At 40.4% G+C, this 24,434-nt stretch overlaps 1 protein-coding gene across 1 annotated transcript in view; it reads right to left on the bottom strand.

Moving 5' to 3' along the window:
* The window catches only part of loxhd1a (lipoxygenase homology PLAT domains 1a), a 50,988-nt gene that overhangs the window by 6,790 nt on the left and 19,764 nt on the right, over positions 1-24,434 (bottom strand). The window contains exons 12-36 of the mRNA XM_074691161.1: positions 23,443-23,578; positions 23,205-23,359; positions 22,951-23,111; positions 21,705-21,781; positions 20,056-20,252; positions 19,774-19,966; positions 19,486-19,646; positions 19,086-19,419; positions 18,847-18,998; positions 15,324-15,457; positions 13,422-13,573; positions 13,216-13,320; positions 12,996-13,124; positions 12,746-12,913; positions 12,479-12,660; positions 12,087-12,203; positions 9,832-9,994; positions 9,480-9,634; positions 9,161-9,370; positions 6,365-6,488; positions 6,040-6,248; positions 5,733-5,918; positions 5,262-5,389; positions 4,801-4,918; positions 1,301-1,478 (exon numbers count right to left, since the gene is read on the bottom strand). Coding sequence (XP_074547262.1) covers positions 1,301-1,478; positions 4,801-4,918; positions 5,262-5,389; positions 5,733-5,918; positions 6,040-6,248; positions 6,365-6,488; positions 9,161-9,370; positions 9,480-9,634; positions 9,832-9,994; positions 12,087-12,203; positions 12,479-12,660; positions 12,746-12,913; positions 12,996-13,124; positions 13,216-13,320; positions 13,422-13,573; positions 15,324-15,457; positions 18,847-18,998; positions 19,086-19,419; positions 19,486-19,646; positions 19,774-19,966; positions 20,056-20,252; positions 21,705-21,781; positions 22,951-23,111; positions 23,205-23,359; positions 23,443-23,578 — 4,024 coding nt within the window. The remainder of the gene's footprint in view (positions 1-1,300; positions 1,479-4,800; positions 4,919-5,261; positions 5,390-5,732; positions 5,919-6,039; positions 6,249-6,364; positions 6,489-9,160; positions 9,371-9,479; positions 9,635-9,831; positions 9,995-12,086; positions 12,204-12,478; positions 12,661-12,745; positions 12,914-12,995; positions 13,125-13,215; positions 13,321-13,421; positions 13,574-15,323; positions 15,458-18,846; positions 18,999-19,085; positions 19,420-19,485; positions 19,647-19,773; positions 19,967-20,055; positions 20,253-21,704; positions 21,782-22,950; positions 23,112-23,204; positions 23,360-23,442; positions 23,579-24,434) is intronic.

The raw sequence follows: 24,434 nt of genomic DNA, 5'->3' as shown, positions 1-24,434 counted from the left end.
AGGTATCAGGACTACCAGACAGTCACAGATCAAGGAGTTTCCTCAATTCCCAGCCCACTGAAGATCCTCTCCTCATTCATGTTTGGGCTGTAAAACCTCAAACCTGATTACTCCTGGCTTGGCTCCACTAATCATCTTGGTTTCTTGTTGTAGTCAAGTTAAATATGATCTGGTTTTAACATGGTTTGTTTTATTTCGAAAGTCACTGGATGTTTAAATGTGGTTTCCATTCACAGCTTCCTGTCCCGCTCAATCTGCTCTTTGTGAATTGAGGCATCACAGCTCCTGCATCTGCTGCTACATCCAAAAATTAGGGACACCAAAGGCAGCAAAACGGATCAGGAGTGAGCTGATGTATTGGCTTGCATAGAAACCTATATGATCCGGAGCCGTGGTGCAGTGAAGCCAGACCTGAGATGTACCTGATGTATTTTGGCCATAAAAGTTGAAGACAAGCCTCATGTCGGCACATCTAATCCCTCATCTGATTTTTGTCTCTGTGTTACCAGGAGCAGCTGAAAACCTTCAGTTTGGTTTGATCCACAGGTCTGTGGCAAATGACACACTCCGAAACAGCGCTCTGCTAGCTTCTCTGGTGCAGTTGCCTAGAGACTTGAGTCTGGTTATTACCACCTGTGAAAATTACTTAAGACTTTTGTGATGTTTGAACTCTGTTCAACACGGCACATATTAAATTTTATTCTTTGAAAAGCTGGTCTGGGAGGTTTTTTTCTAACATGGCACCAGCAAAATCAGGAGGATTCTGCAGCAGCCTGAAAATAATGAACCAAAAAGAACAAAATTGTGTTTGATCTGCAATAAAAATGCATTTTGACCTTACTTATATTACAACCAAAGGCCTATGCTGACTGTTCTATGGACTGATCCAGATGCAAGGGTCAGTAATTCTAAAAGGCGTTCCCCATGGATCAGTCTTAAGCCCTCTTTGTTATTCTGGTGTTAATACTTTGATAAAACTTTATGATTTAAACATCTGGATTAAAGAAGAAGAGGGGGCACTAGATAATACATACTTTTATCTTTTTTCTAATTTTTTCTAATTTTTTTGGCTTTGCTTCCTTCCTTGAGAATAATTAAACCATTTTTTTTTGCCTATGGGCAGCTTTAAGCAGTAGGATAGAACCAATTAGAACCAGAAAACAACAGAATAAAGAAAAACCTTCAACAGGTCTTTCCTCACGGCACAGTCATCATTATGACTGCAATGGATGGGATTAAAAACAGGGATTCAACGTCACATCTTTTATGTTATTTTATGAACAGGAGCTTGAAGACTAACCTGTACAGTCACTGGTTTTGACCTGGATGATGTAGGTGGTGAGCTCCACCATCACCTCCTCGTCCACAACAGCAGCCATTTCGCAGATCATGGTTCTCTTGGGTCCACGCATCCTTGACAGCCACTCCTCATAGGTGAACACAGACACCTCCTCTGTGCTCAGGTTACGCATGATCACCTGGATGTACAGAGGAAGCTCTTAGGATCAAGCATCACATGTAGAAAACACTCATCTGAAAACACTGGCTACATATGAGCTGTACTCAGTTGAGCAGGAGGCATTTTGTAGCTGTTGGATCGGAAGCCCATCTTAGTGCCACCACTTTCCCTTTTTTAGAGTTACATTTTAATTCTTATTTTCAACATGAGGACTACTGTATTTGGAATTCAAAACACCTCTGAGACGGTATCCATGTTCCTGTATCCATGTATTCATCTGTGGAGACCATGGATACAACAGTTCCAGCCTCTGTCTGAAACGCTTCATTTTAGCTACTGTCGCTTTAAGGCTCCACAAACCCCCTTCCCTCTGATTGGCCAGCCCTCTGGAGGCCTGTTGGGGCCTAACAATTGGCAGATCTTGGAATTTGAGGCCTGCCCTTATCATGTGTCATGAACCAGTTAGGAGATCCTTATGTGATGACATCATCATTTCAGCAAGATCTTGTTAAGATCTCATGGAAATCTAAGTGTTTGGATCAGTTTACAGACAGATTCAGGGATTTCTAAAACATATGAATATGTAGGGGTTTGAAAATCTGCTCACAGTTAATCTGAACATCCTGCATTGTTACTTTATATTCATATATAAAATACAGGAAAGAAAGTATACCCCCTCTTTAATGCGTCGTTTCCTTCCCTGATTTAAAGTGTGGAACCTAAAAACATGCAAATTCTCTTAGAGCCATTCAACCTTTTATGAATGAGCACTGTGTCACATGTAATCATAGTAAGAACACTGATGCGATGTTCACAGACTCTTCCTCCTCCTCCCCAGAGTCAGATGACCAGCCCTGGGAAACCTTTAATAACGAGTCAAAGACTCAGCTGCAGGCTGGCCACAGTCGTATTCGCTCTCCTCTCTGCATATTTATTGGGGCAGATTACTATGCTGGCAGTTTGCCCGGTGCACTGTTGTGTCCATTTCAATACAGAGTCCCAGCAATCCATAAAAGCAGCACATCTGCTTGTGATGCTGAACACACAAGGCTCTGTGTAGGGTCAAATCAAGGAGATGTTTGCAGTTGCAGAGTCCCAGGCACGGACAGACAGGGCCGGGTATTGTTCCTGACTGCTCTGCTGCTCTGCAGGCACGGTGCCTTTACCAGGGCAGATATTTGCATAGGAAGTGAGTTCTGTTTCATCACGGCTTTTGGCCGCAGACATCACAGTGGATTTAGAGGTGAGCAGTGATGTTGTCCTCACAGGGTCAGCCGCAGAGGAAGAGTATAAATTTATCTTTTTGGAGGCTGGACGATAATAGAGAGGATTTCATTCCTGCATCCATTTGATAAACACTGCAAAAACTGGAACCTGAGCAAGTGTGTGTGTCTTTTTTTAACCTAAATTTTCTTAATAGACTTAAAATGAGCTGCAAAAATTTGCTCATCAAGTTTTTTTTCTTTTAAAAAAAAAAAAAAAAGGTTAAAATTAATGCAAGAAAACTAAACAAGTACATTTTTCTTCCTCAGTAGATTTTTTAAAAATTATTTTAAGATAATCAGATTCCTTTTTTTTTCTTTTTTTTAAAAAAAGGGTCAAATTTAGATTAAGGAAACTGAACAGTTACTTTTTTTTCCTCATTAGTAGATTTTTTTTTATATTTCAAGGTAATCAGAATACTTTTTTCTAAAACAAGGATGAAATTTGAATTAAGGAAACTGAACAAGTACATTTTTCTTCCTCATTAGAAGATGTTTTTTATAAATATATTTTAAGATAATCCAATTACTTTTTTTTCTAATAAGGATAGTAATAGATAATAAGGATAGATTTAGATTTAGATGTCAGTGTTCTCAGTGTGAGAATGAGTGTGTACGATACTAGAAATGATGGTGTGATAGATAAAAAGGGTCAATATGCTCTCTCCAGGAACTCTGGGCCCTACTGCGTATGTGTTTATGCATATGTGTCTGTGCTTTTGTGGGTGGATAGCTGAATCATTGACCTCTCTCCTGCAGACAGGAATAGACGTGTGTGTGTGAGAGAGTGTGAGTGCGTCCGTGTAATACTATCGATTGGATGATACTGTGACCTACAGCTCACACTGTCAGGGTGAAAAAACAACCTGGATCTGTTTTGTTCAGTTGGTTGTAAAGAAGTGAGAAGTGAGAAGTGAGAAGTGAGAAGTGAGCGATGCTCTTTATCATCCTCCTGGTTTACAGTTTATGCATGAGACCTGCAGCTATTATAAGTAATTCTCAATAATAATTCCTTTGTCAAGAAGAAGATAAAACCCTGATCTGTGTGCATGACCAGTTTATGTTACAGTCTATTTCTGACATATTTAAAGAATGTATTGCATGCAAACATCTAACCAATCACAGGTCAGTCTGCCTCAGCCCAGAGTGGTTAAAGAGTTCTCAAATCATTAGCAACACACCTCTGCAACATAAGCAGCAACAGTTTAAAAACTGTTAATCCAAGAACAAAACCAGAGACGTCAGCTGCATTATGACATAATTTTTTTCTTGCTTGTCATAGGCAAAAAATAATCTCTGCTCCAAAATATGTGCTAAAAGAAACTAAACTCGTGACAAAAGATGTGGTTTCTTTCTAAAAAAAAAAAAAAAAAAAACCCACTATTTTTTTAATTCAAGCACATATTTTTTTAATTCGTTCCAAGCACTTCAGACATTTTTTTTAATTAAACATATAACTTAGACACTGGCTCGGATTTCATTTTTGCAGTGTGAAGCTTTCGCCAAATTGCTAAAAACTGCAGTACATCAAGTGTCCACTTGAGGTTGGCTCAACACCCCCAGAGACCACATACACACTAATTTAAAAAAGTTGATCTTTACAGCAAAAATATAAACATTTTTACAGCCTGGTTCAGGAAATGACTTTGGTCTGAATAGCTCATTTCTCCATCAGCACACACTGTAGGTTGGGATGTTTGCTCAAATATTTCTAATCTTGTTAACAGACAGTTAGACGTGAGCTCGTAGAAGCAGCTGATGTAGCTTTGTATTGTTTCTGTTTCAAACTCTGACCTGACCTGCTGGGGCCTACAGATAAAAATTATCCTTGTGGCTGAGTATTTGTATTGATGCTGCACTGAAATGTCCATTAATATGCACTGTCCCCTTAAATAGATATATAAATGTTTGATGCTGAAGCAACAAGTAAGAGAAAGAAGAAGGTTTATGTGGAATCTTAAATGTATTATCCATTTTTGTACATCCTGCACTGCCTGCTCTTATGGATCTGTTGAGATGTATTGACCGTGATTATAAAATTAAACGAGGTTTTCTTAAAAAAAAACAAAGTGAGCTGACCTTATCCAGGAACCAGTCAGGACGGCTGCCGGAGCCGTCAATGCGGAGCCTCATCTTCCTGAGAGGAGCGATGTCATCGATCTCCATGTTGAAAGTGTCCTCCTGACCACGTTCAAACCTGTTATCCAACAAGCACATGGATAGATTATTCATGCTTACGGTATGATATTTTGCACACAGAAACCAAATTATTTTACAAAAAAAAAAGAAACAAAAAAGATTAGCCTTCCAATGCTAATAGGCAGTTGTGTTTCACTATTGCTGGATAACAGCATGTTTGTCGCAGTTTGTATGTTAGCATCCAAAATACTACTGGTATGTTTGGAAAAGCTGTATTAAAAATTCAGTGATCTGTTCAACAGCACTTGGGAGATTTTTGAAGAAACAAAGAGGGCTAATTAGTTTAACCTCAACTGTATACTGTTCCTGTGTTTTCAGACATGCTAATGTTTAGCAGCTACCTGTCCTCGTTCTTCTGCAGCAGCATCTCCTCCGTGCTGCCGTTGGCCCCAAACGCAGACATGAAGATCTGAGTGTCCGTTCCTGCATTTTGCACGTCTCCTGTGACCACGGTTACCTCATAAATGACCTGCACAAAAAAAAATCAATACAATTAAAAGATGTGGACTCATTTGAGTTAATCCTCAGCTCTTAAACCGTATACATATGGATGCTCAATACTCTCCAGCTCATATGAGTTATCTGTTTTTATCCTATTGGGTGATTAAAGCTTTAAATGGACTTGCTCCAATTAATTTAAGAGCCCTCTGACCCTCTGTGTGCTCTAACATCAGTGGATGTTTTACTCAGGTATCTTAGTCCATTGGAAAATCTAGAGCTTTATGATCTATCCTTGTTCTGTTGGTTTGAATGTGATGGATGTTTTCTGCCGTATGTCTGTGCTTTACATCAAACTGCTTTCATGAACAAACCTTCTGTGAGATGGAAATGTTCTCAGCGTCCAGCACGTTGAACACTCTGGCTGTCAAACCGTCCCCTCGATCTTTGGCCAGCCAGCACTTGCAAGCAAAGATGTATTTGACCCCTTTGGTTGGCACAGCAACAGACAGCTCATCAACCAGCCAGCAGCTCTCCGGAGTGGCTCCATCATGGCCCAGCTGCAGGCGGAGGGAAACAATCACTTTCAGCAGCGTGGGTGTATTTTCTCTTTGTGAGTGTGCGTGGGTGGGGTTATGTCTGATTGTGATCGACCTTCGATGATACTCCCCCCTTCCTCACCTCGACCTTTTTGATCTCCCCCACGTCTGTACCGCGGGTCTCAAAGCTCTCCAGAGAGCCGGCCTCGAAGCCCCTCCTCCCATCGGGCAGGTCCAGCCACAGCCTCTCCGTCTGGGTGTGATTGGCCCCGATGATGATCACATAAGCTCTGCTGGTGGTGCTGGCATCGCGCTCCAGTCCGGTAGAGATAGTCATGTGGTACGGTATGACTGCACAGGAAGGAAACAGAAATAATTCATTGATGAAAGCAGCAGGAGGTGATGCAAAGATGTTTGTGTAGGAATTCAGAGAGCAGTGGATGAATCAGGAGTCTTGATCTTCTCACTTGGGAGCTCGATTTCTTCCTCCTTCTTCTTTTTGCTCTTTTTGTTCATGTTGCTGTCGACACTTTTCACAGTCAGGGCCGAGTTCTTCTTACTGTTCAGGCCTTCTCGTACTCCTTCATAACCCTGAGAGAAACAAACAGACACCCTGAGATCTACAGAAACTTGAGTCTACATTCAACATTTAGTCTTTTTTTATGTTCGTATAACCTTTTGTTCTTGAGTTGACTCAAACTAAAAAACATATCCTCTTTTCCTCAGTGTACAAACCCAGAACTAGTAAAAATGTACATTTAGTTTATAACACAACAAAGGACGATGTACAAAGGAACATAACTATTTATACGTTTAAGTGGGTGAGCACATTTATCTACCTGACGTGCTGAGCTTTAGATTTATGAGTTGTGGATTTGAAGCATTGATTTCTTCGATTTCCTGTTGGAGGTGTAAGAGGTGGGTGGAAATTATTTTGTGCTCCTCAGAGCTTTAAAATACTCCATCCAGGAAACTCAGCATTGTTTATTATCCGGTTACTCGCTCTGAGGAGGGGACTCTCTCAGAGGCTCTATGAGGTGACTGCAGCATCGAGAGGTGAAATATATTTGCTCAGTCTCGAGGTCTCGCCACACAGCATATTGTGCTTTCAAGCATAAACATCACAGTTTTACAGCGCTTGCTCTTGTTTTGTGTAAAAGTAATAAGATACACCCTTTGAATCTTCACTCACTGCTGCACTGTGTGCTCTCATCCTTACACAGATAAAAACAGATGTGACAACGATTATCCATAAAAACAGACGTTTTCAAACCTGTATATTAAATTTTTCTTATTTTAGGGGATTTTTGTACTTTTAAATTGCAGTTACTGAGAAAAAAAAGATAAGTGCAAAGTAAAGATACTCTAAGTCGTTTGTCAACCGTGTGCCTGCAGCTGATTGGCTGACATCTCTGTGGTGGAACACACTGCTCATGCTGAAATGACAACCAATCCTTTTACAGGTTGGAAAAATCTGCTCAGAGAAACACAGATCTGATAAAGCTGACACCTCTTTACAACCACAGTCAGCTCAAATGTGAGCTATAACCTGATTCTGATTGGAACAAGCCGTCCTGCAACCCGGTCACATCACAGTGAACCCTTGATGTAGGGAGCGTCTTCAAAGCAGGGTTCCCGCCGGTCCTTAAAAAGTCTTTAAATGTCTTCAATTAAAATCCGGGTAATTAAGCTCCTAAACTGTCTTAAATTTACCGAAAATTTGCTGTAGGTATTAAATTCCTGGATGGTGCGTTTAGTGCTGATGACAAAGCACTATGACCTGCTGTAAAACTTCTAATGGTGTGTATTTGTGCGATTTGTTTCACTAATTAAAGCAACTCACATAGGAGAGTTAGCCATTAATATATGTTGTACGGTATGACGGGGATGTCAGTGACGAAAGTGACGTACTGTCAGTGTCAGTCTGCGTGACTAATGCCATTTGCAGTTGTCAAAGGAAAGAATGCAGACATGAGGAAATATAAATTCAACCCAAAATGGATGGACGAGGATTTATTTAAGCAGTGGTTGGCAGCTAGCGGGACAAGGCTAATTCCTGCGTTGCTTCCAGCAACACAACCTAACTTTGCACCGACGCCACCTCTCAGTTGGCTTTAACAAGTTTCGTTTCACCCCCAGAGACCCAAAAAGCAGAGGTACTGTGGCTTCTCCATACGGTTGTGAGGCACAACTCTTTCAAATCTAACGAGGACATCGGTAGCATCTTTGCTGCCATGTTCCCCGACTCCCAGCCTTACAGGTCATTTACCTGTGGTGAAAATAAAACCGAATGTATAGCTATGTATTGTATGTTGGCCCTTTTCTGCATCACAACGGGGAAAAAAATGGTGGAATAAAGAGAAAATGCCAACTGTGTTGTGATTATGTTAACAGCAAATAAATTGACTTTTTTTGTCTGCAGTATGAAATTTTGGGGTCTTAATTTTTTCTTTTTTTGGTCTTAAAAATGTTTTAAAAAGCATTAAATTTGACTTTTTAAATGGTGCAAGAACCCTGCAAAGTGCAAAAAAAAAACAAAAAAACAAAACAAAGATGAAACTGAAATATTCAGGAACTTCAACCTAAATATGCGATGTTCAAGGTTCAAGGTTCAGGGTAGTTTTATTGTCCATTTTGCAATTTGTGTACCCGCACTGCCACAGTTGGTTGGTATAAACATTGGTATAAAAATAGTCATGATTTAGTATAAAAATTAGCGTATAGTATATAGAATGAATCAAATGTAAAAATGTAAAAAATATATAAAATAAATATAAATATAATATATATATATATTTAAAAAAATCAGGAGAAAGGAAACATTTGTGCAAAAAATGGTAATGCAAAACAAGTCTGAGAAAAAAAAAGAAAAAAAAGTAACAAGAGACATGAAATGTAACATTTCATCTATTCTCACATTAATGTTCTCCTGTTGGTTAGACTTCAACTATCAGCACAGGAAGAGATGATCTGACTGCATTTGGAGCTCAGACTTTACTGACACCTTTTCTACCCCTTTCACTTCAAACCCCCTGGTTTAAAGGAAGTACTCAGTGTTTTAAAGAGATTTTACACAAACGACTTTTCACTTTTACTTCAGTAGATTTACAGACTGATACTGTTATTTCTAATAAAGTAAAATTTCATTAGAGTAACTGAGACTGTTATACAGATAAAAGTTGCATTTTTATTTTCAGGAAGTGAAAACTGTTGCAAGCATTCTCAGAATATGCACCTCAGATGGTCACACATGCTCTTGTTACCTTGACGTAAAAGACTCTGCAGATGCGTCGATCCTCCCTGTTCCTCGACAGCCAGCGTTCACAAAGAAAGAGGAAGACCTCCTCTGTATCCACGTCCACCACCTCCACCTGGTCCAGGTACCAGTCAGCACTAACCAAACTGTTATCATGGCGGATTTTGATCTTGAAGACCTGTCCCAGGTCCACAGCTTCCATGGTGAACTTATCCACCTGTGGAGATCAAACCGTGATAACAGTGACACAAACACTTATCACATTCTTAGTTTGTTTTGACAATGTATGATTATTGTAAGTCAGACATAAATGTATGATTTCTTACAGATCCTCGCTCAAACTTGTTGCTGTTTGTCTCTGACTTGCTGAGTTTCCTCTCCCCAGTGTCCCCCAGGTCTCCGTAGATTGTGAGGAAGACGTTGGCGTCGGTGCCGGCTCCGTACACATCACCTGTCATTACTGACACAGTGTAAGTGTGAGCTGCAGGAAACATGGCCACAGACGAGAAAACAGGGATCAGTGTGAGGTTTTCAGTCTCAAGAGAACAAATATACATGCTGTAACAAAGTCAGAACTTGGGGCTTGAATATGGGCAAATGAGTCATGACATAATACTCCTTTACTCTTCTGTTCGTAAATGCAGTAAAAGTATAAATCATCTGCGTGCATTGACGTACTCTCTAGTGCATCCTCCACCTCAACCTCAGTGACTTTCAGGTTCCCGTCTCTGGAAAGTTTCTCAGTGATGATGTCCGACGGCACCAGCTCTCTCACGGTTTCTCCATCATCCTCTGATTTGGCGAGCCAGCGCTCACAGGGGAAGATGACGGTCTCTGAACCCTGAGGGAAGAAAGAAACTGCAGGTCCATTTGTGTGCTCAGAGGGTGACCGCAGGAAACACAGCATGTGGCGTTCAGTGAGTCTCCATAGGCTTTGGTCGGTCAGATGTGAGGAGAACATCTCCACCTACTGACCAGCGATGGAGTTGGTTTGTCACCAGTCCACCACAGGACTCTATCCTGTGTTATCGCTACCTAAAGTATTTACACTGAGTTAGCTCATCTCTGATGCAGAAAATCAGTCTTGTGTCAGGTTTACCTGAGTGTTAAATACAATTTAGAGGAAAATAATTAACTTTTGAATTAACATGTACTTACAAGTCGATTTGGAGGATGAGGTGATAACAAAACAACATTGCTTCATTTATGAAATATGGGGACATGTTATCAGTTTAAGTGTCTGAAAGTATAAAACTAATTGTGAAAAGACACTTTCATATGATCTAATCTGCATGACATGAAATAGAAAAAAAAAACTCCAAGATAGTTTTAACTTTATAACTTTCCAGCAAACGGCACAGCTTATCATACTCTGCTGTAACTCACACAAAGCTGTTATAGTGGTTTAAAGACTAGAAAGAAAGGGAAACAGACTCCTTTTAGTACTTAGATCAGTCTGTTAGCAGCTCCTGCTAATAGTGCTCTACTCTCAGCCTCTTTTTGGGCGCTGTTTTCATGAATCTGAACGAGCTGTTGTTGTTATTTGTCTCTATCCCCCCTGCATTCTGTATCTCTCTCTGTCCCTTTTTCTCCATGTCCCCCTCTAACATAAGTCTCTTTCTGCCAGTAAGATGGGACTGGACCTTATTCAGTCTTTTTTGGTGTGGGTTTTTTGTTGATAACAGAAAATGATCTAGACCTGCTGTTTTGTAAAGCTTGGGATGACATAGTTCTTGAATTGACTTTAAATAAAGATTAATTATAGGGGCTTTAAGCTTTTACATCATCACTCCTTAATTTCTACATGTGAAGTAAATTTACAAAGAGTGATACGATTCTGGGGCAAAGACAGTAAACTTTTAAGCAAGGACAGTGAACTTGCCAGTGCAGCTGGTGAATACGTGTTCTTTGATGCAGACTCTTCATACTCTTGTTTACAAGGCCGTACTGCAGCCTTCATGCACATGTTCTGGTCTTGTTCTGGCCTTTATACATTTTAAAAAGGAGTCACTCCCAGTCTCATCTGTTTCTTATTTGGACAAAACCCAAACATTATTTTACTTCAATTAATATCAGTCTTTATCCGTGAAGCACCAATCTCAACAAATGTTAACTCAAGAGGCTTTTCAACAGCATTAACAGGGGAAGACCTACTGATGATGTATTATTAACCCTTTTAATTCCACCAGCATAATAGTTCTTGCACTTTTCTTTTTACTTCTGGAATCTGTAAAAGTGTTGGTTTGACTTTGTGTAGCTAGTTAAAGTTTTAAAATTAAAGAATAGGTTGTATTCTATAAATTAAATCGATATCATGTAAATAGTGGTCACATGATCAGGCCTGGTTAGAGCCTGATTGTTACCACATGTTAATAGGTCAAACTGAAAAAAATAAAATGTAGATTTTGACTTTAGTGTTACAAATTGTTACCAAGTTTATAACCAACATCTTCACCAACATAAACAACAAAAAAAATATTTAAAAAAAATATTATATTGCTTACTAGCCTCTCATATTGTGCACAGTCTAATGAATAAAATCCATGTTCTTATTTTTCAGGGGAAAAATTTGGGATTCAATGAGTCAACAGAGACCCAACATAAAGACAAGATAAGGAGTCCCATCACCCAGACAGAATAGCAGAAAATGTTCCCTGCATAGGTTTGGACTTCCTCTTTTTAAATGACTCACTGGGATAGGCTTGAATGGGGAAGTCAGCCTTAATATGTGCTGAAAACTAAATTTATGATGATGACATTCATGGAAAACTCAATAAAAAATAGTAAAAAGAAAAAAAGATTAAACACATTGTCTTTATATTGCATACTGTCCACATAGATTCAGGTCTCATCTTTGCAATTCTGACCTTTTATCTAAAAGTATTGCCACTTCAGTAAAAGATCCGAACACTTCCTCCACCTCCCTGCAGTACCTTTCCTTTCCTTAGCAGCCGTCTGATCTCCACCCGGTCCAGATGCCAGCCTGGGTTGACCCCGCGGTTATCGTGACCGATTCGGATTTTTTCAATGACGTCTCCCACATCTTCTAACTGCAGAGAAAATATGTGTTATATTATGTTCTATACTGCAGCCAGCAGGGGGGGCTCTAAATCTTTTGGCTTCAGAGATCACTTATGGTATCTGATTTAATAAACAGGCTACAGCTGAAACAGTGAAGGAGCAGAAAGTGTTAATAGGAGGAGAGTTTGGTAGGATGACTGTGCTGTGATAGAGAACAGTACAAAATTAAGTTGTGCTTTGAAAGTAACTGCAAGTATCTTAAACTCTGTATTTATCTTCTAATGACTTAAACCTGCTCTTGTACCTCCACGATGAACATGTCCTCAGCTCCCCTCTCAAAGTACATCAGCCTCTCCCTCTTATTGACACACAGAGACTTCTGCTGACTGCAAACTGCGTCTCTCCCGTACAGGACGATGGAGACATCTGCGTCCGTGCCAGCTCCAAACACATCACTCGTAAACACTTTAATCTCATAGGGAACAACTATAAAAAACACAAACAAGAAATTTCAATGATGTGTGTCTTTATTCTGTGAATGGTTTCTTTTCTGTCATGAAGATGGACTCACAGGGTGTGTAGAGCTCCGTCTGTAGAGGATTAGGAAACAGGTCCCTGATGATGGCGCCATCATCCTCCCCTTTATCCAACCAGCGGCCGCAGGGGAAGCGCAGTTTCTGTCCGAGAGACGGAGCATCGATCTCCACCCAGTCAAGGAACCAGCCAGCTGATCCTCCTCCTGAAACATTGACAGATTTGATTTGTGGATATATTCAGACTATTTCTGCATCTTTCTGTCTCATCAGTCTGTTCTTCTGTACCACAGTTATCGTGTCCGACGCGCAGCTTCTTGAGCTGTCCGATATCTACAGCTTCCACCGTGAACTCATCGATCATCCCTCGCTCAAACTTGTTCTTATGAGTCTTTGAAGCCTTCAGGTTAATAATCCCTGTAGATTAATATATCACAGATTAGATTGCAAACTAAAAACACACACACACAAAAGGTCAAAAACACTGTGTAGATGTTGTGAGTATCACCTGTGTCATCATTGGTGCCAAACAAAGTTATAAAGACATTAGCATCAGTTCCTGCGTACTTCTTGTCTCCAGTTTTTATCCTCAGTGTGTAAGTTGTTGACATGGCTGGACAAAAGTAGAAAGTGAGATGGATTTTTTTTTTTATCTTCTATCTATCTATATCTAAATCTGATTTTAAAGGACAAGGCAGCAGGTATTTCTCCCACCTTTCTGTTCCAGACCGAGTGTGGCTTCAGAGTCTTCCTCGTCATCATCATCCCCTCTCCTCATGAAGGCCTCGTCCACAGGGACCAGCTCCCTGGCAAGCTGTCCATCATCCTCATCAACAGCCAGCCAGCGTTTACAAGGGAAGAAATACCTGAAGCACATCAAAATACACCAGATATAGAGTGTTGAAGTGTATGCTCTACATCCACCACACTGCAATCACTCCAATACCACAACATATACATTTTCATCCAGGAATGATGAATGATGGTTTCTCTCTTTGGAGCACTTCATGTTTCTTTCTGCTGATGTGATCATGAAGATGCTGATTTTATTTTTCAAGAAGACTTGGCTCCTGCCCACAGCGCCAAAAGAACCAAAACTAGAAAAGGCTGCCATCAAGGCAAATTGAGCTTCTGTAAAACCTCAGCAGAGCTACAGGCTGATCTCCTCCACGACACATCACACTGAGGCAGAAATTCATGCAGAAGAAGGAGCCCAAACCAAGAACTTAGTGAATACGAATGAAGGCAAACATTTCTGTATCAGAAATTATTTTTGATTGTTCTTATGTAATATCCTTTTTTCATGAGATACTGATTTTCATTGAGCCACAATCATCACAATTTAAGACATAAATGTTGAAATATTTCACTCTGAGTATACTGAATCCTAATGATATATGAGTTTTACTTTCTGAATTAAACAAGGGGGATGGATTAACCTTTCCCCAAAATTTAACTTATTGAGATGCACCTGTAAATAATGTTATCTTGCAAATGTGGGTTCAGGATTTTGGGGTGAAAATTGACAAGGCTTCAGGGAAACGCTGCTTATTTAAACATAGGAACAACATTATAGCACCTTTATCAATTTGGAGATTAACTCAGTCTGTCTTCTGATGCTGAATGATGTGAATTCTTTTAACTGAAACAGATTTTACTCCATTTATGTCACAGACAAGATCACATTAAGAGGAGGATTGGGGTATACATGGGCTCCTCGGCTATTCTTTCCTTATTTTTTGAACTTTGATTAAAAGAAAATACATGCACTAAAATAAACAGAACAATACACTGACAACAAACAGTCAATATATAAAATGTAAAAAAAAAGAAAAAAAAAATATATATATATATTAAAAAAAATATTATCAAAATAATAAAATAAAAAAAAAAAAAATAAATGTTTCTTGTTATTTTGAAGAGCTGGGAGAGAATCAGGCAGGTATTACCCAGAATGAAAATCAAGCCCTTGGACTGTAGAGGTACAGGTGGGGCCCCTGGGCTGTAGCCTAAATGAGCCAGTGCATTAATCCGCCCCCTGATCTTATGTGACCTGTTACCTGTCGAATATTTGAGATATATGGTCCAGAGGGAGAACCTGGATGTCTTAAAGTGTGTAAATCCTTTTCTTGACTATGTGGGGCCAATAATGAGTAACATTTTTTGGGAAGTACTTTCTAAATACATGCTGTTTGAATCGATTTATTCACTGTATGTACTTGTGTTTTCTTTGCGGGGTGGAATAAAAATGTAAACTATACAGATATTTTTGAAAAAGAGTCAGAATTAATGGAAAGCATTATGTTTGGGGAATAAAAATCACTGCTGGGCATTTCACATGTCCTTGTTTTAAAACATTGGAAGCTCTAAGTGCTACCAAATATGAACACAAGGTGGAGCCCTATGGATATTTTATTTGCTCTGGTTGTTCTGATGGAGTCTTCTCTGTACTTGTGCTTTATTTTAATGACTCAGCATTTGGTTACCTTCCACTATTGTTAATAAATATCTCAGTTACTTGGTTTTGAAATCAATTATTGAACTAATTTAGAGGATCTTAGCAAAGTAGGTCACACATCAGACTCGTCAGTGGGTCTCTTCTCTTTCTTAACTTACGTGGTGTCATCTTTGTTGTCCACTATCTCCACTCTGTCCAGAAACCACCCAGCGCTGGCCTGGCTGTTGTCATGTCTGATCCTGAGCTTCTTCAGAACCCCCAGGTCCACCGCCGTGACGATGGTGATATCCTCCTGCATCATTCAGACACAACAGGAGGTGAATAAATCTTACAGGATCAGCTCGGCAGCCCGTGAGAACGTTTTCACTTATTCATCACACCTTTGTGTCATGTCACCTGCATGGCTTTCTGGATACAACAACTCTTAAGCAAGAGGATTATCTGGGGGATGGTATCATAGATTACAATCACGTGGAACACACAGATTAGACAGATTCAGAGACAAAAGAAGAAAGGAGCCTCTGAGAAACACTGGAACACAAAAACACAGGAGGAGGAGGAGGAGGAAGCTGATATTTGGCCAAATTAAACTTTGCTATATGGTTGAGCTAGATAACAGATATGTATCATAACATATCGATAAGATCTCTCGTGTCACTGGATCCTCACTGGCTCTCATCTCCCTGGCACCACTGAGAGTCACGACACAGTGATCAAAGAAGAAACCTGCGTGTCTGAACAGGAGCATCTAAAAACAGTCTGCTGTCGTCTTAACATCTGTAACTGAAGCAAAACAAGCCTCAGAAAGACAGAACATTATTTACTATATCCACATTGTTGTCAACTTGACTTCTCCTTCATGCTTCTACAAATGTCGAAGACTTTAAGAATGACCAATTGGCTAAGAAAAAAAAGATTGGTTTGATTTATTTTAAGAAAACACTTATTCCAAGAAACGTCACAAGCATCTTTTCTGCTTCTGTCTGCCTCCATCTGCCTCTACAAAAGTGGCAGCACAAGTGTGAGCACCATATTGCCTCGTATCGAGTTTAAAAATTAATGATGTGTTTTAAGCAAAGGATAATCAAACAGAGAAACCAACGGCTTATCCTCGGAAATAGATTTGAATATAGGTTAAACAAACAAATCTCAGACTAAGTACATACAATGAAACAACTACTCCAAAAGATCATAGATGAAATCACCTCTAAACTCAAAGGCTTCAAAGACTTTCTGGCAGTAACAAAATAAGTTTTTTCTGAACTGCTACAAGAAACAAAAGAGGTGAAATTGTGGCATGATAGAGAGCTACACTCCCTACCACAAGGGGCAGTGTGGCTAATTATTTGACAGTCGCCTCTAAAACCTGGTTGGCCTCGTTCTCTCTGGCTGTTTTCCAAACCGCCTACTTCACTAGCAGTGCCTAATGTTTTGGCCCAAATTCAGTTTGTGGCAGTCAGTATGCAAAAACTTGCAAAATCTGCAGTATAGAAAAAATCTCTGGATGTCCTAGGAGAATTTCTCAGGATGCAACAGACCGGTCTACCTGGCATACTGTTTCCCACAATGCACAGCGCTGACGATGTTTGGCCATGGAGGTGACAGGTTTTGGTGAATTAGCACTATCAACTGGAATGAGTTATCATTACAACTACAATACAACAACACTAACGTTAGACAGTCCGTGAGATAGAAGTGAAGTGATGGAAAGAAACACAGGTAAATCTTGTCACTTCCAGTCATAAAAGAGGTTTTTACTTCTACTGATCCATTAAAGCCCATATAAACCACTAGTTTACTTTTTATGGTTATATGTGGATTATATGGGAGGTTTTTTTTTCATCAGCTGTAAAAATAAAAATCCCTTTCGGATTTATTTTCAGTCAACGATATAACATTTAGTGTAAGATTAGAAATCAAACATGATGATTCTGCTGTGATATGATTAATAAAATAACCAAAGGCAGAGATCTGCCCACAGCTTGCTTTGTACATTTATAATAAAGGCAAAAAAACAACAAAATTGTTCGCTTTCCGAGACTGGAAACCAGAGCAGTATACTATAAAACAGACCCACGAGAACAGTCATAATGCATACTTAATGCAAAAGCAGTAGGCAGCATGCAGTGCCCACTACATACTACATTCATATGTAGTATGTAGCAGGCGGTTTGGAAAACAGCCTTTGTCTTTTACTCTTCCTCCTTCACAGAGCCAGCAGACGTGTGTGTTGGTGTCTGACGTTGTGCCTGCGTAGCACAGAGAGTGGGGTCGGGTTTTAGGATAAGCTAGGCTCTCCTGTGAGCATTTCCTGCGGCCCTTGCAAGCAGAGTTGGAGCTGCATGCTTTCCTCCTGCTGCTGCTGTTGTTTTTGAGCCACACTGCTGTCTTGGCTCTTGTTGGCTCTTGACTGGCTGTTATTGGCTGTTATTGGCTCTTGATTGGTTCTTTATTGGCCTTTGTTTTATTGGACTGTTTGGGCCCAATAATTCTACTTTGGCATCATTTTGCCAAGTTGGCCAGAGAAGTGTTTCCTGGTCTCACACTGTGCCAGCTGTTTTTCTGGCTGTGGGTCTCAAATGTGCAGACGATTAATTAGTTAATTTGTTTGGTTCATTTTCTTTTCTTTCTTGAATTATTGAGTTTGTCTTTTGATGATGTTTTCTCTTTTCTTAAAAACAGTTTTAATTCCCAGTTTAATTCATTGTTTTTTAGTTACAGATTCTCTTGGTTTGGGTGTGTGTGTGTGTGTGTGTGTGTGTGTGTGTGTGTGTGTGTGTGTGTGTGTGTGTGTTTTATAGTGTTTGTAGTGATATGATGACTGCTGTCATTACATGTTTTTAATTGTGTTTATCCCCTTGGTTTGAAAGGTGTTGAGGGCCCCTGAGCAGCGGTTTCCTGGTGGTGGTGGTCCCTTTAACACTTTTGGTTTGCTGTTTCTTGGGTGCTGCGTAGTTTTGGATCTTCCCTCTTTTTGTTACTACTATCATGGCAAGCCCCAGCACTGTCCTTGTCTTCCTTTTGGCAGTCCCAAGCTTTACCCTTTATTAAGTCCCCTCCTTATTTAAAAAAAAAAAAAAAATTAATAAAAAAAAGGATCTCAACATTTTGCAATCACGTTCTCTCACCCTGTGGATTTTATAATTCAAATTGTGTGCCCCCTCCATATGTTGTCTTTTTAATTCACTAAGTTTACTTATATCCCATGGTTTAAGTAAATGGGGATTTTTCTTTTTATACACTTTGCTGCTCATATTGCCATTAAAAGAACTGAAAGATATAAGAGAAAGGATGGAGAGGTAGTTTAAAGAGAAGAAAGACTCCTCTCCATGAGAAAACTTCTTACAGATAAAAATTGAAAGAGAAAATCAGTAAGCTTTCTTTCAAATATACATGAACAGTCTATCTTAATAAATATAGCCTCAAATCCAGTCATTTGATTTGCAGCAAATGTCCATTGTTGAACTTGTGTATGACTTTTGTAAAAGCTTTAATCATTTCTGATGTTACATCACTTTCAGTCGGGATGGTTTGGATCAGTTAGCCTGTCAGACAGGACTTTACCAGCTGAACTTTAAAAAAAAAGGAAAGCTAGAATCACCAACAGCTGCCCAAGTTCTCCTTTAAAACAGGAAAGTGTGTTTAATCAGCACATGTAGACTTTACAGGAGCAAAGCTTACCTTCCCTTTCTCAAATTTGTTCAGGTTGTTTGACTTCCTGAGCTGTCGTTCTCCTGTGTCCCCGGTCTCTCCATAGATGTTGACGTAAACATTGGCATCTGTTCCTGCACCAAACATGGTCCCAGTGAAGACGTGCACCTCGTACGAGTTCACTGGGAGAAGGAACAGTCAGATTAGACAATGTGATGTATAATCACAAAATACCCCAGTAGAAATACATTGATTTGTGTTCGACTCACTTTCCAGGTCTTCATTGTCCTCAGTCAACAGCTCCACCACGATCTCCCCGTCCTCCTCGTCCCTGGCTAACCAGCGGCTACAGGGGAACGTAAAAGTCTCAACCACTTCCTGCAGCTTCTCAATGATCTCCACCTCCTCTTCTTCATCCTTTTTCTTCTTCTTCTTGTCCTTCTTCTTGTCCTTCTTGGTATCCTCTTTCTTCACCTCAACCTGCACCATCGCCATTGTCAGCCGTTTGATGTCCACCATCTCCAGGAACCAGCCGTCTCCGATACCCTTCCCGTCGTGGAAGATGCGCATCTTGTAGACCTTCCCCACGTCTTGAGCTTCAATCTGGGATGACACATTTGTCAGACTACAATATACAACAAACTGAAAAATCTAAGGCTTTGAACAAACCTTGAATATCTCAGTGGTGCCTCGTTCAAAATTGTTGGAGCGGCTCTTGAGAGAGATGACTTCAGTCTTTCCTTGTTCTCCATAGATCTGACAGAAGACGTTGGCGTTGGTCCCACCTGCACGCACGTCCCCTGTGACCACTGTGACTTCATAGTTGACCACTGTTAGAGGAGGAGCCACAGTGTTAACACAGGGTGAAGGAAAGAGCAGAGAAATACACCCTGACTGAAAAATCACAGATTAGTCATAAACTCTGACTGAAAGACTCTGTGGGGGGTTGTTTCGTACATTGTTCAATGTCCAAGACCTCGCTGGGATAGATCTCCACCTCCACTTTCCCATCAGCCTCATCTTTGCACAGCCAGCGGTGGCTCGGGAACATGTACTGCTTCCCATGAACTGGAACAGATATTTGCACGCTGTCCAGAAACCATCCAGCCCGCAAGCCCTCATTGGTGTGACCGATGAGGAAACGGTTGATCTGCGAAGAGAAGACACAAAAGGGTTAAAAATCTGTACATTAAACTAAAAACTTCATTTTATGTTCCTCTGTTAAAGAGAAGTACTTGCCTGTCCGATGTCAAAGGTATCTATGGTAAAGATGTCCGTGCGAGCCGTCTCAAAGTAGTTCCTGAGGTCGTTGTCAGAAACTGCCAGTATCATCTTGTTGGTGTCGCCCTTCTCTCCGTACAGTTTGACAAACACCCTGGAGTCTGAGCTGGCCCCATTAACACTTCCTGTTTTGATTGCAATGTGATAGCTCACATCTGTGGAGAAGAGAAACAAATGCTGTTATATCACTTGGTCAACTTTTGAAGTTGGGTTTTATGACCCACAAGAGAGGCCAGCTACTTAGCTCTTTTTTTGGGATACAAGCAGAAAAGATGAGACTGGGGTTCCCAAACCACCAAATACTGGTGCTGGAGAGGAGCGACTGATAGGCTAATCCAAACACAGAACAATCCAAAAACAGGCCTGAAATACTTAATTTAGTAAATCAGACTATCTGTGTTAACTTATTGCTGTTTCGCGTCGTCCATTTATTTCTGATAATGGACACCTCATCAGGCATTCCCTTCCTTAGTCACCTCAGAGGTCTTGAACAAAGGTATTTGGAAAATGGATCAAACATTTTCAGTTTGCATGCTTACATATCAAATTTAACCTCCATTTTCATTCATAATTTAACAATAATGGATGGAGTAAAACTATTCTATATAATTTTTGATTTTGGAAGGCATTTCACAAGTTTGCACTTTGGGAACCAGTCCACTTAGCTGGACTATCTAAAGCTGCGTTTCCACCAGTCCGGGTCGGTTCAGTACGGTTTGGGACGGTTTGGTACAGTTAAGCCTGATCTCGTTTGCGTTTCACAGCAAACTGTGCCCTCTCGTGGTGGGCGGCGTGTAAGCCGGATGCCGGAAGCCGCAGCTGTTAAACAATAGCGTGACGCCGTAGCAGCGCTACACAGTTTACCACGCTAATAAATCCAACAAAGAAGAAAAATGCGACACAGTAAACAAAGAGCATAGATGGAAGACATGCAGCATCTCGTCCTCTCTGTGGTAGGCATGTAGCTCTTTGATACAAAGTGCAATCGAGCTTTGTTTCAGAGAAGTCTGTGTGCCGCCAGAAGAAATTCAGCCGCTGCCGATTCTTTTGACCAAACAACGGTCTACAGTGTTGTTGCTCCACCTTCCTAGAGCAGATTGGTTGAGTCTGGCACCCATATGGAGGGGTCCCAAAAAAGTAGGCCGGCTCGTCTCGGTTTTTAGGGATCCGTCCAGGGAATAAGTCAGTGGAAACACCGCAAAATGCATGCCGTACTGAGACGAACTAAACTGGTCTGCTTGGTGGAAGCGCGGCTTAAATGACAAATGAAGACAGGGTGAATTTCACTAAGTTTGGGTCATTTTAATTGTGTGTGACCTGAGAAGTATATTCTACATTTAGACCATGTTCTTCCCTTCAGCCATTTATATTTACCACCACTCACTGGTTTGTGATCAGCGTTTGGGTCAGGCTTTCTTGAAATGAACTAAATGACATACACAAATTAAATTCTGCTACTCCAGTGGTTGATAGTCTTGCTTAGTTTTGGTTTATCAAAAAAAGGGAGGCTGGGTGACTAAGCTCATCTTTAAAAAAAATAAAATAAAATAAAAACCTTATTAACAACATACGGTCTGTTGTCATTTTCTGGTTCTTTCTGTACTCACTGAACAACCGCAGGCCGTCTCCAGCTGGGACTAACTCACGAACAATTTGTCCATCATCCTCATTCCGGTCCAACCACCTGACAGAAGTCAATGAAAAAAACAGGGAAGCAAGTATGATTACAACACTGAGTCCACAACAAATTTCCCCAAGAGGACAATAAAGTTTGTTTTGTTCTCTTCTATTCTAAAATCTGACACAGATGTCTGTTCAGCATGAGTCTGAACTCAGAGTTTCTTTTTTTTAAAGAAGAGTATTCTGCTTTCCTGGTGTTTAACCATAAAGTAGCAGTACTTGATGTCCAGACTAAACATACAGATTTTCAAACCTCTACGTATTCATGTGTTGTAGAAATCCCTGAATCTGTAAACTGATCAAAACACTTAGTTTAAAAAAAAACAAAAACACCAGATCTTCACAAGGCTTTTTTTTAAATGATGAAGTCATCACACAATGATCTCCTAACTGCTTTGTGACATATTGGGGGCGGGCCTCAAACACCACAGGCCTTTAACAGGCCTCCAGAGGGCTGGCCAATCAAAAAAAAGAGGGTTTGTGGAGCAGGAAGCCTTAAAGAGACAGCACCTAAAACAAAAAGTTTCAGACAGAGGCTGACATAAGGGTTTTCTAAAACACCAGTGAGAGAAAAATAGTTTTTCTATTAGCTGTGAATCATGTAAAGCTACTTTGAGCTATCAGAGGGACAAATTAAAGACTAAAAAAAGGCACAGTACCCCCTCTTTTATTAGTTAAGATAAAACAGCACAGGCAACAACAGACTGGCTTGAATTACTAATTACTTTGCACTAGAAGCTACCAAACCTTTCCCTTTTGCCGGACTGATGGACAGACAGACAGACAGACAGGAAGAGCCTCTTTCCAGATGTAACACTGCACCTCAGCCTTGTGGTTTGGCTCCAGTTACTGCCAGAGCTGGCTGAACATTGTGCACTTAGAGCCTATTTGTCAAGGCAAACTCATCCATCACCTGCTCTACTGCTTTAGCATGCGCCACTGAGCTTTGTCCAGCTGGTTGCTGTTTTGGTGAACCAGGGACAGAGGAACTACAAATGAATGTTCACCTGTTGTACACCAGAATACAGAAAGTTACTTCTTAAAATCAAAATATTGCTGCTTTGGAAAAGACGCTCAGTGGATTCATACACTTCATCCACACAGAGGCATAAGTACATTATTATTACATGAAGATAAAAAGTTAATTTGACCAGTGAAGTATTGTTAGCTTGCCTGTCACAGGGGAATTCGGTGGCCATACTCTCTGGCTGGCCCTCCTCTCTGACCATCACCTTATCCAGGTACCAACCGCAGCCTCCACCTCGTCCATCGTGGCCGACCCGCACTCTGCGCACCGTGCCCAGAGACACGGCCTCGATGAGAAACTCGTCATGCTAAGGAGAAAAAGGAAAATGCTTATAGAAGTTTATTTTCCAGGAAGTGTCTTTATATGTTCTCTGTTTGGCTTGTAATAATAATGTGCTTACGTTGCCCTTTTCAAATTTGTTGACGTTGTTTTTGCTCATGATCATGAGACGTTCCCCAGTGTCCCCCAGGTCACCGATGATATTGAGGAAGACACTTGCATCAGTACCACTGCCGCTGACATTACCCGTGCAGATAGTTACACGGTACTTTATCACTGAGAGAGAGAACAGTTTGATTAGTGTGAATTCTGAATGCTAGAGACACACCTCCTCCTTGTATTTAGTGACTGTTTCTCACAGGGCAGCGGCTCGTCGATGACTGTGCTCGTCGCTGGAAGCTCTCTAACGATCTCATTGTCGTCTTCATTGATGTCGAGCCAGCGGCCACATTGGAAAGAATATTTCTCCATCGTTAGGGTCTTCAGCAAAGTGACCTGTAGAAAACAATCACGCCAAAACTGTCATCTGCAGCTCCTGTTCATCTTTGATTTAACTTTAAAACATGGAGATCATCATCAACCATGAAAATCATTCAAGTCTGATGATATTCCCCATGTTAAGAGATATTTGAATAATCACATAGGTCCACCTCAGCACAGATAGGGATGGGTACCGAATTAGGTACTTTTTTAAGTACCGACCGAATTATGTCAAAAGTTCCGGGTATCGATTCGTGTAGAGTCAAAAGGTACCATGTTTAGGTACCTAAATGCATCTTTGTGACTGTGAGAGCGTGGAAGAGTAGGCATTTTTCCATGCTGGACATGAACACAGCATTTCAAGGTTATATATTGAAGAATCAATATGTTAGATTGTAAAAAATATATATTTTATTGTTAAACAAATTAATATTTTCTACCACATAACCACAAAAAAAGTACCGAAAATTGGTACTGTTGAGTACCGGTACCGATTGCTAGGTACCGGGCATTGGTACCATATCGTTTCAGGTGTGTAAGATACCCATCCCTGAGCACAGAAGCTATAAACAGATACGAAAGTCCAGTAAGAGATCTACAGAAAAAGAAAAAACAAGTGCATTTCAAGGCTCTGTGCTAAAGAAGATGAACCCACTGTGTGTTACAGAATAAAATGATGTGTTTCAGAAGGATGTCAAGTCATGAATCTAAGAGAAAATTGGCAGACTGAGTCCACAGATTTCAGGATGGAAGCTGCAGCATGTGTTTAGATAATATCACCATTATCTAGGACTGAAAGAAAAAACTGCTTCGATAACACTTTTGGGACAAGTGTCTGAGTTTCTGCTGAAGTTTGCTGATGAGGTTTCTG

This window comes from Halichoeres trimaculatus, unplaced genomic scaffold, assembly GCF_033239565.1.
Source record: "Halichoeres trimaculatus isolate MK-OKI-2021-1 unplaced genomic scaffold, fHalTri1.1 fHalTri1_scaffold_16, whole genome shotgun sequence".
In the NCBI taxonomy this organism is placed as follows: Eukaryota; Metazoa; Chordata; class Actinopteri; order Labriformes; family Labridae; genus Halichoeres; species Halichoeres trimaculatus.
This window is presented reverse-complemented; position numbering and strand designations above follow the sequence as displayed.